We start from the raw sequence: 16,200 nt of genomic DNA on the forward strand, positions 1-16,200 counted from the left end.
GGAAGTGTGATGGTTTGGGGATCGATGGCTGCAGCTGGAGTGGGGAGTTTGGTATTTATTCAGCCTAAAATGGATTGCTGGGTATATTTGGACATTATAAAAAATAATTTAAAATCAGATGCAGCTAAAGTAAAGTTAGGAAATAATGGGATATTTCAACAGGATCGAGATCCAAAACACACTGCTTATGTTGTAAAATCATGGTTGCTCTTCAATGTTCCAAAACAACTGCATTCTCCTCCCCAATTACCAGTCTTTAACCCAATAGAGAATGTGTGGGATTATTTAGACAGATAAGTCAGAAAACATAGAATAACAAATGTTAATATGCTAAAAAAATCTTACTAAAAGAATAAAATTCCGTCTTCTTATACCAAAAAATTAGTGTCAATGATGAACAGAAGATTAAATGTTTGTGTAAATGCCAAAGGATGCTCAACAAAATAATAAAGATTTTTTAATTTTTCATATTCTTGTTTTTTTTACAAGTTTTTTTTAATGCATGAAAACTTTTGTGACATTATAAATTCAAAAATTAAAAGTTTTACAAATAAATATTTTTATTTAGTTAATTATTTTTTATTTCTTGTACGATATATTCTTATTACTTTGATATAAAATTTTTTTTTTTGCATTTTAAATGGTTTTTGTTAAGTGTTTTCTCTAAATAGTAAGGTGTACGAAAACTTTTGTGACTGACTTTATATATTATATTAATGGATCAGAAAAAATAATCTAAAATATTTTAAAAAGTTTGAATATTTATATCGTTTATAAAATGTTTTATGAAATAAGTTTTGTCAACGAATCATAAAATATTTTTTCCAATTTAAAAAGGAGTTAAACTTTGTTTAGTAATGTTACACAAAAGCTTTTTATCTTTTTTTGTCTTTAGGTTGTATGTAGAGCAAAAACATTTTTTATTTGAAGGTATTGTAATATTAGCACACTTGATACCATTTGACTGGACAATGAAAATTAATACACTCTGTCAAAGGAAGAAATTTTTATATGTGTATATATATATACATATAAATTTATATATGTATATATATGTATATGTATATATATATATATATATATATATATATATATATATATATATATATATATATATATATATATATATATATATATATATATATATATATATATATATATATATATATATATACTATCATTGATAACAATCCTAATTTCGAAATTAATAAAAAAGAACTCTATGAATTATTCTTATTTGCCACCTTAAACAACCATTTTTTTTTTCATAACAAATACTATGAACAATGTAATGGTATAGCTAAAGAGTCCCCTCTAGCTCCTATATTAGCTAATTTATTTATGAATCATATGGAAAAATTAAGTTTGTTATACTACAAACCCTTACAAATCCTTTAAGAGGTAACAAACCCTTGTTTTATATCAGGCATGTTGATGATATTTTTTCATTTGAAAACAAGACTGATTCTTTTAAATTTTTTAATTATATGAATCATCAACAAAAAATATTAAATTTAACATGGAAAAAGAAGTAAATCAACAATTAGCTTTTTTAGATTATTCACAACTTAACTAGCAGCATGTTTAGAAAAAAGACTTTCTCAGGTCTTTTAACAAGTTACTTAAGCTTTACCAATATTTTATATAAAATTATGATTAAAATTATTTAGATTATCAGATAGGATTTATAAAACTAACAACAAATGGTCTAATTTACACTCTGATTTAGTTAAACTTAAACATATTCTCCAAAAAAACCTTCACTCAACTAAACTAATTGGATGCATTTTAAAAAACTACCTAAACAGACTATATAAAAAAGAAAATAAAGAAATTATCGATTCCTAAAAAATAAATTACTTTAAAATGCCGTATATTGGTAAAATATCAAAACAATTTCAAAACAAAATAAATGACTTATGCAAAAAACATTGTAAAACTCCTAATATTAAATTGGCATTCTCATCCTTTATACACATTTTTCAACAAAAGATAAAACTCCTCAACATCTCTGCTCAAATGTCGTATATAAATTTGTGTGTTAAAGCTGTAATGCTTGCTATGTGGGTCAAACCACTTGACATTTGAGTAAAAGAATTTAGGAACATTTAAAATTACACAAAACTTCTCATATAAACATGTTTATTCAAAAACTAGTTGCTTAAATGTAGGCAATAAATAAAATACTAATAAATAAAGACTCTTTTACAGTATTAGACTATACCAAAACTTTGCACCACTTAAAAAATAAAGAAGCGCTACACATTATGTGGGAAAAATCTGATCTTAATAAATAGGTTTTTAATTACATGCTATAACTCCAGCTCTATTAGACCTCTCATGTTTTCACTATATATTAAATAGTTTTTGCACTTAACAGTTTTGTACTTGAAAATGATTATTGTATAATCAAAGTATGTTGTTGAAAAATGCTTTTATATTACAATTATATATATATATATTTTTATCTAGCTAAGCAAAATGAAGTTGTACTGAAATAGGTAGTTGTGAGGGCTTCAGTATATACATGACATATTTTATATAAATATATATATGTGTGTACATATTTAAATATCATTTAAATAAATAAGGGTTTACCTTGGCCAATTATCTTCTGTTGAGCATATATATAGTGTTATAGCTGCATCAAAAATGTTGTCAAAATTTGAATTATCATTAGTCCAAACCCTTTCATTTACCTGCACAAAAAAACAAATGATAGCATGATTCAGAGATTTTATTAATTTTTATTTTTTTTGCTTAATCATCTAGAGATTCTATCTTAAGTTTTACTTAATCATCTAATGATTGATCTTGATTGAAATCTTGAGTTTTATTTCACTGTGTAGGAGAAAATATTAAGAAAGTTTTTGGAACAATAGCTTTTGGAATAATCAAATTATTAAGCTTTATTATCTATTTTTTCCTGCGCCTTTTGCAGTTGCATGAAATATTGCTTTAAAGTAAAATTATCCAAATAAAAATAAATTATTTAAATTGATATTAGATTGTCGATAAATAAACTGAAAAAAACACTTTAAATTCAAAAAAAAATCTACCTTTTTTATAGTTTTTATTATGTTGTCAGTTTCCGAATTAAAAAATTCATAATAACTGCCTCTAAATTAAAAGTAAAGTAATAAAAAATAAAATTTTTTTTCGAATAAAACAACAGCAAAAAACGTGGATAAATTATTTACCGGCAATCTGCTTCATTACTTTTACTTGAGTCGGTACAATGGTAAAGTTTTCCCTGAAATTTAAATTCATGTAAAAATAATTTAACAATACAATTAAAGATATAAATATATATAAATATATACAAATAAAGATATATATATATATATATATATATATATATATATATATATATATATATATATATATATATATAAATATACATATATAAATATATAAAAATTAGAAACTTTTTTTTATGGTATTTTTTTACATTTTGAGACCAGCTCAGTTCTTTGGTTCAATATTATTTTGACGTTAATAAATGTGGTTAAGCAAAGTTTGCATGACAGTTGAGTCTTTTTTTCCATGTTATTATAGGACTTGAATATATCCCATATAAGTTTGGAAAACTTTGTAGATTTAATCTCAAATTGAATTAAATTTTTGAGATTTTGTACCATTATAAATATAATGTCATCAAAATGGACATCGCATAATATTTTTGTAAATGATTTTTTTGTTGTTAAGGTTGTTTTGTAACATCTGATAATTGTTTATGGCATGAAACTTTGAGTCATTCTCTTAATTTCTGTATAACCAATTGTTATTATTAAATATTTTGCTCTACTACCTATCAAGCACTCTATACACACACATTCTCTCACTCTCTCACACATTTCTCTCTCTCTCTCTCTCTCTCTCTCTCTCACAAACACACACACACTCAAACACACCCTTATACACAAATTTACCTGAAAAAGCTGCACTCCAATACAAGCAAAGATAAACAACATTAGAAGTGTAATAATCAAAACAAATGCAACATTTTTTAATGAGTAAACCATGCATTGAAAAACAATCTACAATCAAAAATAACAACATATAGACAAATAATCTAAAATAAATATTTGTTAATTGAAAAAACTTGAATACTTTTTTAAGCATCTGTTATGTTTATACTTTAAATACTATCTAAAATATAGATGTAACTTTCATTATATATAAAGTTTTCCTTGAGGAGGATTCAAAACGTTTTAGTGTATGAGGAAGTTGACTTAAAAATATGATGTAAAAAAAGAAAAAACTTTATTCAGTCACTCTTAATTATGTAAGTACTTAAAATAATTCTAGTACTCAGCTTTCAAAATATTCTGGTACACAGCTTCCAAATTTTAAAAAAACAAGTCAATAGAACTAACAATAACTAATAAGTCAATAAAACATAACTGTTCACTATTTTAATTTTTTTGTGAGCTTAATTACCACCATTTTTTATAAAATACTCTTATTTTTACCAGTATAAACATAAAATAATTAGGTGGCATCATTTCTGGAATTTAGCTTAAACACCAAAAAATTGCAATTCTTGCTTTGTTCTCATTGTGATTTATGTAAAAAAAGTTTTGTATAATCAAAATCACAAAATATACACGCAAAAAAAGAAACAAACGCACAATACAATAAAATATACACAAAAAAAAAGGAACAAACGCACAATACAATAAAATACAAAAACATCTGTAGTAAAAAAAGAAAAAAAGTAAAAAAAAAACCAACTTTTAGTTTCTTTACTTTTTGGATAGCTTTGATTGGTCGAAGCAATGTAAAATACCGTAGATATGCTGAGGTTGATTTGTCATGTGATGTGATTGAGCTAGAAATGAAAAAAACTTTTTTTTTAATTTGTTGATAGCAATAAAATATTATATAAGTATTATAAATAAATAAATCATAATAATAACAAAAATAACTATTTTTGTTATTATTATTACTACTGTTTATAATTAAAACTAATAATTTACACTATTAAAATTATTATTATTATGATTGCTATTAAACAATAGCATAGAGGACGATATAAATTTAAAAAAGTGTTGATAAAATTTTTTATATTTTATTGACCAAAAAATTAACACAATAAATTTAAATTGTTTTTTTAAAAATTAATTATCAAAAAAAAAATTATATATTCAAAACAATTTTAAAAAATTTCTCAGCATCACATTACGTGCTCTCAACAATTTTTGCTACTTGTTGAATGTAAACACTAATATATTTATTTATGTGTAACAAACAACATATAAATTAATAAAAAAAAAACATATTTATTAATTATTATTATTTCATTTATTTAACACCCAATGTAATTTACAAGGTAAAAAAGAAAAATAAGAAAGTTATTTCTCGTGATTTTCACTTAAGAATTTTTTCTTCCAGAATTTGTTTAAAAATTCCTCTTTGCTCTTTCGCATTCCAGCACTCTATTGCATGTTTCTCTATTGCATGTCACTCTATTGCACTGTATTGCAATGTTTTATATAAATCAGATATTTTCTCGAATTTTCGAAAAACCCTTTTTTTTAAAAATGAAAACGTTTAATATCATTAATTGAAAAATTGTACCTTTTGATAAATTACAATAAACTTTTTGAACCTTTTTTTTTTTGCTATTTTTTATATAGCTTTTAGCTGTCTATAGTTAAGCAACTTCAATCATAACAGTAAAAAATTTAATAAAGTCATATTATTCGAGTTCACACAAAAACTAAGTTTTAGGTTTTCTAACCTAAAAACCCTAAAACCATAAAATTAACCCTAAAAGTAACCCTAAAACTCAGTTTAATAATTCTGGTTACTCTGATTAGTTTAAATTTGAATATTTTATCTTCAGATTGTTGAAGAAATTAACATATTTGTCACATGATTAGTTTGGGTCAATAGTTAGAAGCCAATCAATTTACATATGTTGTAACATCAAACTTGAATACACAAACCATTAATTTTATTCTTAAATAGTTAACTTTGTGACTCATTTTCTTAGCAGCCCTAATCTTATACCTTCATTCTTTGATTTATGACTTGTCCCAACCCTAGCTTAGCCTCAGCTTTCCCTTGTTATCTTTTAAGTTGTTTAGACCATTATATGATTATGATTGATTGACCATTGATTGACACTAAAAATTAATTCTATTATTTTAATCCTTACTACTATATTGAGATTCTCACAATTTTTTTTTGTGTCCTTGCCGATGTCTTTTAAATTTTGACTGAAAATTGCGCCTAGGACATAAACTGGATTTATGTAGACATAGAAGTCTTTATTAATTGTTGCTGGTTTCAAACCTCAATCTAATGGTTTCAAGCCTCAATCTCATTATTTTTTTCTCCTTCTTATGCAGCTGCTATTTCATAAATACTTTTTCAATTTTTTTCACAAAAACAACGCTCTGTTTTTGTGAAAAAAAAAATTTCAATCTTTTACAGCTTGTAGTCTGACAACATTTTTATCATATTCTCCAAAATAATAATCTTCTTATCTCTTTAATACTCTAATAAATACTACAATAAATATTATTAATGCAGACAATAAAATTAAAAAAAAAAACATACTATAAAATTACTGATAACAAGTTACACACAAAAATCAAAGCATCGAGTTTGTTCCATGGATTGCGTATATACGCTCCTTTGTGTAAAATAAATCCATCGTCTATTACCTAAAAATATTTATAATGATTTACAATAGTATTGCTATTTTTAAACAGTAAAATAAATTATTGAAATATTTATGAAACATCTAAATAGTCAAAAAATTTATGCAACATCTAAATAAATTGTCTTAAATCCTTCAATCATCATTATGTCTAAAATCCTTTAAAATCAACATACATAATGAATAAGAAACAGATAAAGCATTACAGATAATTTTGTAAAGAATAAAAAACAAGCAAGACTTCAGTATGCATCATATGAAGGCTAATTATTATGCAATGTTCAACAATAAAAATAGTGTTCTCTGGAATTTATAAATAGATTTTTTCTAAATGCTATTGTTTTATCAAAATTTATTAAATAAGCTTATTAAATAAGCAGCAGTGGCCAGAAGTTCAAACCTAGAACCAAGAGGTTCTAGGTTTGATGCAGGCTCTAGCCAGATAAGCAACATTGTTAAGGAAGGATTAGTGAACTTCCAAGTCAAATGCTCTTCAGCGGAGCAATGTGATAAGACTAAGGACTTCTTGTAGCACCTTAATACCCCCCTTCCTCCCTCAAAAAAAAAATGTAAAGAGTAAAAAAAGCTATTAAAATTTGAACAAAAAAAGACGAATATATAGTTTTGTTGTCAACAAATATAGAAGCATCAATAGAATGATTTTCAGGAAATTAATTAACAAAATTGTTATTAAATGAATTAAATTATTAGGAAGATCATCGTAACAGATGAGAAAGACCAAGAATGGAACCTTATGTTATCCAAGAAATACTAAAAATGAAGAAAGAGTATTATCCATCAAAGACAACTTTAATGCTGCAATTTGAAGAAATGATTTAATGATTATAAAAACTAACAGAGATACACTATATAAAATAAGGTTATGAAAAAAACCAGCGTGTCAAACATTATCAAAAGCCCTTAATAAGTTGGAATTAATAAACCTTCACTTTCATCTAATACAAAATAAAACCTATTAATACTGTTATAAATCAGCTGTGGAATGAGAGAATAGATATCTGCATTGATTGTCAGAAACAATACCATTGTTGGGCTCATAATAAGGTTTTAAAAGCTTGTTGATTAAAGACTTAAAGACTTAATCGACAATCAAAAAGTACAAAAACTTAATAGGAAATGGTTAAAATGATCAAAGCCATTTTCAAAGTATTTTAAAAATTGGAAATAAAAAAGTAATTTTCCAGCATACACGAAAACAAGATTCAGTTCAGTACATCTTTATTAGATTAAGGAGGATCAAATATAGTTCTGGAGAACATTTTTGTAAGACTATGACAGGAATGTTGTGAAGACCATAAGCTGTAGTAAAGTGAAAAAAAAATTTAGCAACGGAAGCTGGAAGAATTAGGATGTAACAAAAACCTGTTTTTTTGGGATGATAGGAGAAGTGTGGTCATTAGAGTTTCAAATCAGAAAGAGCTGAATAGGCAATACCAAAAAGGCACAAAAAGAAAATCCATGAGTAGAGTCAAGAAAATTCACCATGAGTAGGGTCAGGAAGATTCACCACTCATTATCCATGTAGAGCTCAATTATCAAAAAAGAACTTATATTCTAAAATAAATACAAACAAGCTGAAGGATCTACCCATATTTAATAAAAAAACTGCTCAGATAGCTACTTAAAAATATTATTAAAAATTTTCATGTAAAATTTTCATGATCCCATTTCATCAAAATTGAAAGAAGCAAATCTGACACCAGTATTCAAAAAAGGCAGCAGAACAAACCCATTAAATTATAGACACATTGCAATCATGTCGCATTATGTAAAAATATGGAAAGAATAATAAAAGAAAGTAAAAATATCTTATTGATAATAATAACTTTAATAGTCTTTGACCAACTGTAAAGGTTTGTCAGAAATAAATCTTTCCTGAAAAAGTTATTAGAGTCATGAGACATCATAACCAAATCACTAAACCTCAGTTGACACAGTATTCTTCTATTGCTATTCTTGGAATGCTTAAAAAAGCTTTCATTTATTAGATTGTTAAACTATTCACGATTTTGTACACATTATTTGAAAGAACTTATCTTGAAAACTTTTCATAAGCATAAAATCCTTAAAGGGATCCCAAAGTGTTGAGAAAAGTTGTGCTTATTTTAAGAGAATGATAAAAAAAAAATATTTAGGAAGAATTTTTTTAAGTAATAAAATAATAAATGTATACAAACAAAAAAAAGCTTTGTTGTTTTACTTGAAGCTCATTGTCTCCACAGTAGCAATTCTCTCAAAGTCTTTAAAATATACACCGCAATCTACAGACTTAATAATCTATTCAAGCGCGTTTAATTCCAAAGTGTTTTAGTAAATGACATCATTGTAGAATTTTATTTTTGAATCAATATTATTTGTTATTGTTTTATTTGTTTTTTAAAATAGCGTTTATTATCAATTGTAAGACTTTCTTATAAATTTTATAGAAAGCTAAACATAAGAATGTTTTTTTATAGAGTGCGAGAACCAAATAAAATTAAGATTTTTATATTACACTCTTAAATAAAATAAATATATAAAAAAGTCATTGATCACCTTATTATATATTCTGAATCTTTTTTTCTTTTTATGTAAATAGTGTGAACTTTTTTTTAGCTTATCTAAGTCGTTTATTGCTATGATATTTTTGTTCTCCTATCGAAATGATATTTTACAAATTTTTAGATTTTTAATTAATAAATAATTTTGGTAAACGACATCATTTATTAGAGATAATAGCCGAATTCTTTAATTTATAGTTAGAAAATATTAATAGGTATGTCAATTTAATGGAAATTGATCAATTTTGATGGTTTGCATATAAATACTAAGATTACTAATACTAATTTTTATTTTGGCATTTGGATTTTGATAATTAAACAATTAAAATGTCCGCAACAACATATCGATTTGAACCTCTTAGACAAAAAAAGACAAAAAAAACTGTATTGATAAAAGAAATGAAATAGTGGACAATCATATCAGCTTGAAAATGTGAATTTTGGTATTGCTAAAACGTCAAAGTTAAGCCATTTAAGTGTTGGCGCTGAACATTGGTGTAAATGTGGATACTACTATGCCACTTAAAGCCATTTAAGTGATGGTGCTGAACAATGGTGTAAATGTGGATACTACTATGCTAAATGTGGATAACAAATATATGATAATAATGTGGATAATAAAAATGTGGATAAACTATGCCACTTGAAAAAGAATGTCTTTGTTGTGTTAAAATAAAGGAAATAAATATTGCCTCAGGTATTACAAATTAAGCAATATTCTTTAAAATATAAACTGATGTGTGCAGCATTAATAACAAACTTTTTTTTACATAAAGGCTATGTAAAGTAAAAAAAGTTTTTTTCTTAAAGATGCATAACAGAGCATAAAATTTTTTTGACTGGTTGCATTGAACCATATCCATTATGGACATCAATGGTCAGTCTGAATGACAGGAAAGAAGCTTGGATGCCAGATTTATTTAAAACCTCTAATAAGTATTTATATATATAAGTTTGTTGTTAAAAATTTTATTTTAGTTTCCTAAATAAACTTGCTTTAATTTATCAAATTTTATTTTTACTTCTATTTGAGTAAATTTCTCCATTTCTTGTGCAGAACATTTAGATATGCTGCTTATAGTCAATTTACATGGTAACCTACTGCTAACTCGGAAAGAATAATCGAAAAGTTCTACCGGCATGTGTTGTTTCAGTAATTAGAGTCAAGTTTCTAGATGATAATGGAATTTACACAAATTTCGATGGTGAAGACCAAGGTGTTTTAGGCATACCTGAAGTTGAAAAGGCATGGAAATACATTGAAGAGTTTAAATTTTAAAATTAAAAACAATGGCTATTTTCAAACTTTAAGAAATATTATTTGCACAAACATCTTTGTTTAATAATATAAATAAATATATATACATACATATATAAGAAATATGTATATTTACAGCCAGGGGCTATTTTAGACCATTTTTGACAGCGCCAACCGTATTTGGGTGCTGCCCTGATTCAAACTCAAGGACCTTTTTTTTCTTTACTGCAACCTTCCTTTACTTGAAAACGGATTGCTTTCTTTGTCTTCATAACTAAATAACATGTTTTTGTTTTGTTTTGTTCTTGATTACAATACTTGTTAAAAAATAAGATAAATTTTTTATACAAAATTAAAAGTTAAACCGCGTATCAAAAAAATACCAAATACCAAATAATAAATTACCAAATAACAAATAGTAAGCAATTAGTTAATAATACCAAGAATGCAAAGAATCTGTAACAAGATCGGATGTATTATATCGGATGTATTACAAAAAGAATTTATTTTTAATTGTAGCTGCAATCCATTTCTTTAAACTTCCTCAATGTCTGATCTGTCAACAGGAGCACCACATGCTGGACAGCAATGTAAAAGTTCGTACAAGTTTTTCTCAAAAACAAAGTGTCTGATCATTATACTTTATATCACTACATACTTCTTGGTTTTCGCCAGTGTCTTCACTTGTACAACTCTCATCGTCTGATGTTGATAGTACACAATCGTTGTCTTCCTCATCATTTTCTAAAGAAGACGTTAGCAAGTCAGAAATAATTTCTTTAGATTCATTTGCGTTGTTTATGAATGTTTCATCACCAGTAATCATCTCAATTCCCATATTATTTATTTCATCCTCCGTGTCAACCACAAACACTTAGATATCAGAACAACTATATGAAGATGCAATGGAATTGTAATTTATGTCTTTATTGATTGGAGGTAGCTCTGTTTGGGTCGCAACATCCGAATAGATTTTTATATCTGTTTATACACAACTGCTGACATAGTGAAAATGCTGTATATTTTCATTTTGAGAGCTTTGTGGAGAAGATAAAAATATTCTGCAGATACTTTGTGTACATTAATATATATGAATATATATATATATATATATATATATATATATATATATATATATATATACAGTGGTGGCACAAAGTCATGACCACACGCATATTTTGATCTCTCTAATAGTGTACTAAGGCAATAATAACTAATTTTTGTAGCGATTTTTATTTGGAAACCTTACTAAATATCTAGTTACCGATGTAGCGCGTTATTAGCAACCAAATATCATTATTTTTGTTATTATAATTACTGTAATTTTTGTTAATTAGTGTTCTGTGTTGATTTGATCAGAAATTGTTGATATCAGTTTGGTAAGGTTAAGATTTTTCAAGCATTGTTTTAGTAGATATTTACTTGAAATTAATGTATAATCATTCGACTACAAATCATATCGAAACGTGGAGCTAATATTGAGAATAAATTAATTAGATTTAATTATAATTAGCAGTGTTAATTAGGATTAATTAATCTTAATTAGCTATAATTAACAATTTTTTGGAACTTTTTAAGTTTTATTGTGTTTCTAAACATTTTTTATTGTTAAATAATGATTGAAATCATGTTCTCTTTCATTAAACCAAAATTTTATTATTTTTGTATTATAATTTGGCAGAACATTGTGTATGCCATGTATCAGAAGCTATCAACTGAGCAACAACTGAAGATTATTGTTATGATTAAACAAGGCATTTCTTACAGAGATATTGCTGAGCAAATGAAAATTGGACTGTCAACTGTTACCAGAACAGCCAGAAAAGAGAAAGATACCGGTACAGTGGCAGACTTAGAGCGTGTTGGACAACCTCATAAAACTACCGCATAGCAAGATCGGCTTTTCGTTCGGGCGAGTTTGTTCAATCGTTTCGCCACGACTTCAGATCTTGCAAGCTACATGAGGAAAAACAATGAAGTTCATCTGGCAGCAAAGGCAGTTAGAAAACGCCTGCAGCAAGCTGGTTTGAATGGGAGAATTGCTGCAAAGAAACCTTTATTGCGACCTGATAACATTGCAAAAAGAAGAGCATTTGCGAAGATGCACAAAACCTGGACTGTCGCACAATGGAATAAAATTTTATGGAGTGATGAAAGTACCTTTACTGTTTTCTGTGAAGCTAAAAGAGCTTATGTGAGGAGAAGAGTTGGTGAACGATTTAGTCTTCTGTGTGTAGCTCCCACAGTAAAGAATGGAGAAGGTTCTCTTATGGTATGGGGTTGCATGTCAGGATCAGGTGTAGGTCATTTATATTGTTGTAAGGGCACGGTAAACCAGGATAAATATTTGGAAATATTAAAAACACAAATGAAACCATCAGCAAACAAACTATTTGGTAAAAACAAACCATTTTTCTTTCAATAGGACAATGCTCCTTGCCACAAAGCTAAGAAAGTAATGGAATATCTCAAACGTGCTCGTACCAATGCTATTGAATGACCTCCACAAAGTCCTGACCTGAACCCCATTGAAAATTTTGGGAGGAGCTCTTCAGAAAGGTACAGAAAATCAAACCCAGCAATCTGGATGATTTGTGGCAACATTTGCAAGCTGCATGGCTAGCAATCCTTGCTGACACCATCCAAAAGCTGGTACAGTCTATGCCAAGACATGTACAGGCCATGCTCGATGCGCATGGAGGACATACAAAATACTAGTCTTTTAGCCAGAATTTCTTATGTTTTATTAGTGGCGCTTATTACTAACAATGCAGAGTCATTTTTATTTCAATGTGGTGATGTTTTATTTTATATTGTGCCGAAAATGAATAAAATTCTCTTGTTTTTCAAGTGTGATCATGACTTTGTGTCACCACTGTATATATATATATATATATATATATATATATATATATATATATATATATATATATATATATATATATATATATATACACACATATATATATATATATATAATTAGTAAAAAACACTTATCTAACTTTTATCTTCGACTTGAAGTTTCACCATTGCTGGATCATCAGGAAGGACTCTTCCTGATGATCCAGCAATGGTGAAACTTCAAGTCGAAGATAAAAGTTAGAAAATGTTTTTTACTAATTAATTATTGCTCTGTTCTTTAAGAGCATTGAGCACTCTATTTGTAAAATGCACTAACATAATTTACATATATATATATATATATATATATACATATATATATATATATATATATATATATGTGTATATATATCTATATATATATATATATATATATATATATATATATATATATATATATATATATATATATATATACACATATATATATGCAGTGGCGTAGGAAGGTTTTTAAATGTTTGAAATAACCAATTTTTAAACAAAAAGAGTATTCCAAATTTTTTTATGTTCATATGTATGACGAAAAGATTCTTCACAAAAAAAAAATTACTGCGATAGGAGAATGGGAACAAGAAATACTAAAATCTTAATCCCCTTGCCCCAAACGTGAGAGCAACAAGTTGATGAAATATTTTTTGTACTATTTTCAACTAGACTTATATTCATCAAGAAATTTTAAAAATCATAGTACAATTTCTCAGCGTTCAATAATTATGAGCATATAAAATTTGTAACCCCTAAAAGTGAGGGGGCTTTAAACTTTATATGTTCATAATTTTAACGCAACAAAATAATGATTTATGCGTGTATATATATAAAAAGACCTTATGAAATATTACTATTTAAACTAATGTAGCTAAAAAATACGATTTGAGTCAATAGAACTAAAAAAGCAGCTAACTTTAGCCAAATTATTTCCACCAAGAAATATGGAAGGAACTGATTTTGGAAAAATAAATCTTCTTCTAGAAGTTGATTTAACCATTTCTTCTTTAAACTTGTCGAAACAAGAAGCATCAAAATGTAAGGAACATATTCTAGTATTCTTAGAGATGTTATTTAATCCAATGGCCTTTTTCCATAAATCTGCGGTAATTGGATCCAAAGGTAGTTTAAAGAAGGATATATGAGAACCCGATTTTTCATTACTAGAACAACCAATAACTCCGTAATACTTCATTAAAAGTTTTGGCTATAAGTTTACTATTTAACATTTTATAACCACCAAATTAAAACTGTGAAGAATATTTTTTGTACCTTTTTATAGAGTTTACACTTTACCAACTTAAAGACAGCTTTTTATTAATTAAAGCAATAAATAATATTTTATGGCAATAATTCAAGACAGATGGCAATTAAAATTGTTACTGTGTTGAAGCGTGAGTTAAAAAACATATTATATTTAATATTTCCTAATTAATATGTAGTATTAGGCAAGTATTTTACATTTCTCTTATCAAAAAACTAGCAAAATTGACAATGAAAGGTTTTTCATTAAGCGATTTCAATTTCAAAATTGACTCGATAATACTACATTTATTTTGCAATCTTTAACAGTAATTATTTAACTTTAAAAATAAAATAAAATGAGCAATACATGTTTTATAGAATAAATTTTATTAAACTTATCTTGCTTAATTAAATAAGTTTTTCAAGAATATATGTAACCCAATGAAAAGTTTAGCAAATAAGGGTCGTCCATAATGTACGCACGCCTGAATTTTGATCCTTCTACCCCCCCCATTCCACATTTTGCTATAGTTTCTTTGAGTACCCTCCATCTCCCTAAAACTATCTACGCTGTTAACTTACCTAACCAACATTTTACGATATGTTTTCTACATTAGTGTCTCTGTCTTTTATAATTGACCCCTGCCCTCTATCTCATATACGTTCTTTGCAGACCCCCTCTTCCCCACCCAACCGCACATACTTTATGAACCATCCCTAAATGCTGTTAATTAAAATTTTATAAGGTTAAAAAATACAAAATAATTTTTTTAACAGAACCTTAACAGGGATAATAATAATTTAATAATAATAAATATAACACAAAATTAATTTATAACAATAAACAAGCTTAAAATGTCCGAAATATTTTATTGATATTTTTAATGCGAACTTCATAAAAATAACAAAATAATAATAATTTAAAATGACTAAAAAAATTCTGTAGTAACTTATGATTAAAAAAAACAAACTTTTACATAATGATAAGTAACTAAACAAATTCTTTAATAATCTATAATGGAAAAAAAAAACTAAATTTGCTAACAAAAAATTTTTTAAAGATTTCTTATCGAAATTCTACAATGACATCATTTATTACAACTCTTTGGAATTAAACTTGCTTGAATAAATTATGAAGTCTGTAGATTTCAGCGTATAATTTAAAGACTTTGAGAGAATTGCTACTGTGGAGGCACCGAGCTTCGAGTAAAACAACAAAGTTTGTTTTTGTTGTTATACATTTATTATTTTGTTTTACTTATCATTATCATTCTCTTTAAAATAAACTTGTCTTGTCTTAGGATCTCTTTAGAGAAAAAAAAGAAAATTGTTAAAGAGCAATGAGCTACTAAACTAGTGCCTAGTGCTCATTGTGATGATTATGTAAAAATTAGTGCCTTATAGGTTTATGTTTTTTTTTTTTTTTTTTTAGATTATTCATCTCCCCAAGGCCCAAGGGGGGCCACTACAGTCGAGGAGGCTACTCATTTTTTTGTGTTTTTTTATTTTTTTAGTTGTTATTTGTGGTGCAACCCTCTCTCAACTCTTTTAACTTCGAAACACGAACCTTGCCGAGC

General features: G+C 26.6%; 1 protein-coding gene across 2 annotated transcripts in view; it reads right to left on the reverse strand.

Annotated features, from left to right (window-relative positions):
• Positions 1 to 16,200, reverse strand: part of LOC101239935 (voltage-dependent L-type calcium channel subunit alpha-1D) — a 109,418-nt gene that overhangs the window by 34,820 nt on the left and 58,398 nt on the right. For both annotated transcript variants that reach the window (XM_065791769.1, XM_065791770.1), the window contains 6 exons: positions 6,571 to 6,677; positions 4,738 to 4,834; positions 3,933 to 4,040; positions 3,201 to 3,253; positions 3,060 to 3,120; positions 2,599 to 2,699 (listed from right to left, as the gene is read on the reverse strand). In XM_065791769.1, coding sequence (XP_065647841.1) covers positions 2,599 to 2,699; positions 3,060 to 3,120; positions 3,201 to 3,253; positions 3,933 to 4,040; positions 4,738 to 4,834; positions 6,571 to 6,677 — 527 coding nt within the window. The remainder of the gene's footprint in view (positions 1 to 2,598; positions 2,700 to 3,059; positions 3,121 to 3,200; positions 3,254 to 3,932; positions 4,041 to 4,737; positions 4,835 to 6,570; positions 6,678 to 16,200) is intronic.

Source organism: Hydra vulgaris, chromosome 02 (genome assembly GCF_038396675.1).
Source record: "Hydra vulgaris chromosome 02, alternate assembly HydraT2T_AEP".
NCBI classification, from domain to species: domain Eukaryota; kingdom Metazoa; phylum Cnidaria; class Hydrozoa; order Anthoathecata; family Hydridae; genus Hydra; species Hydra vulgaris.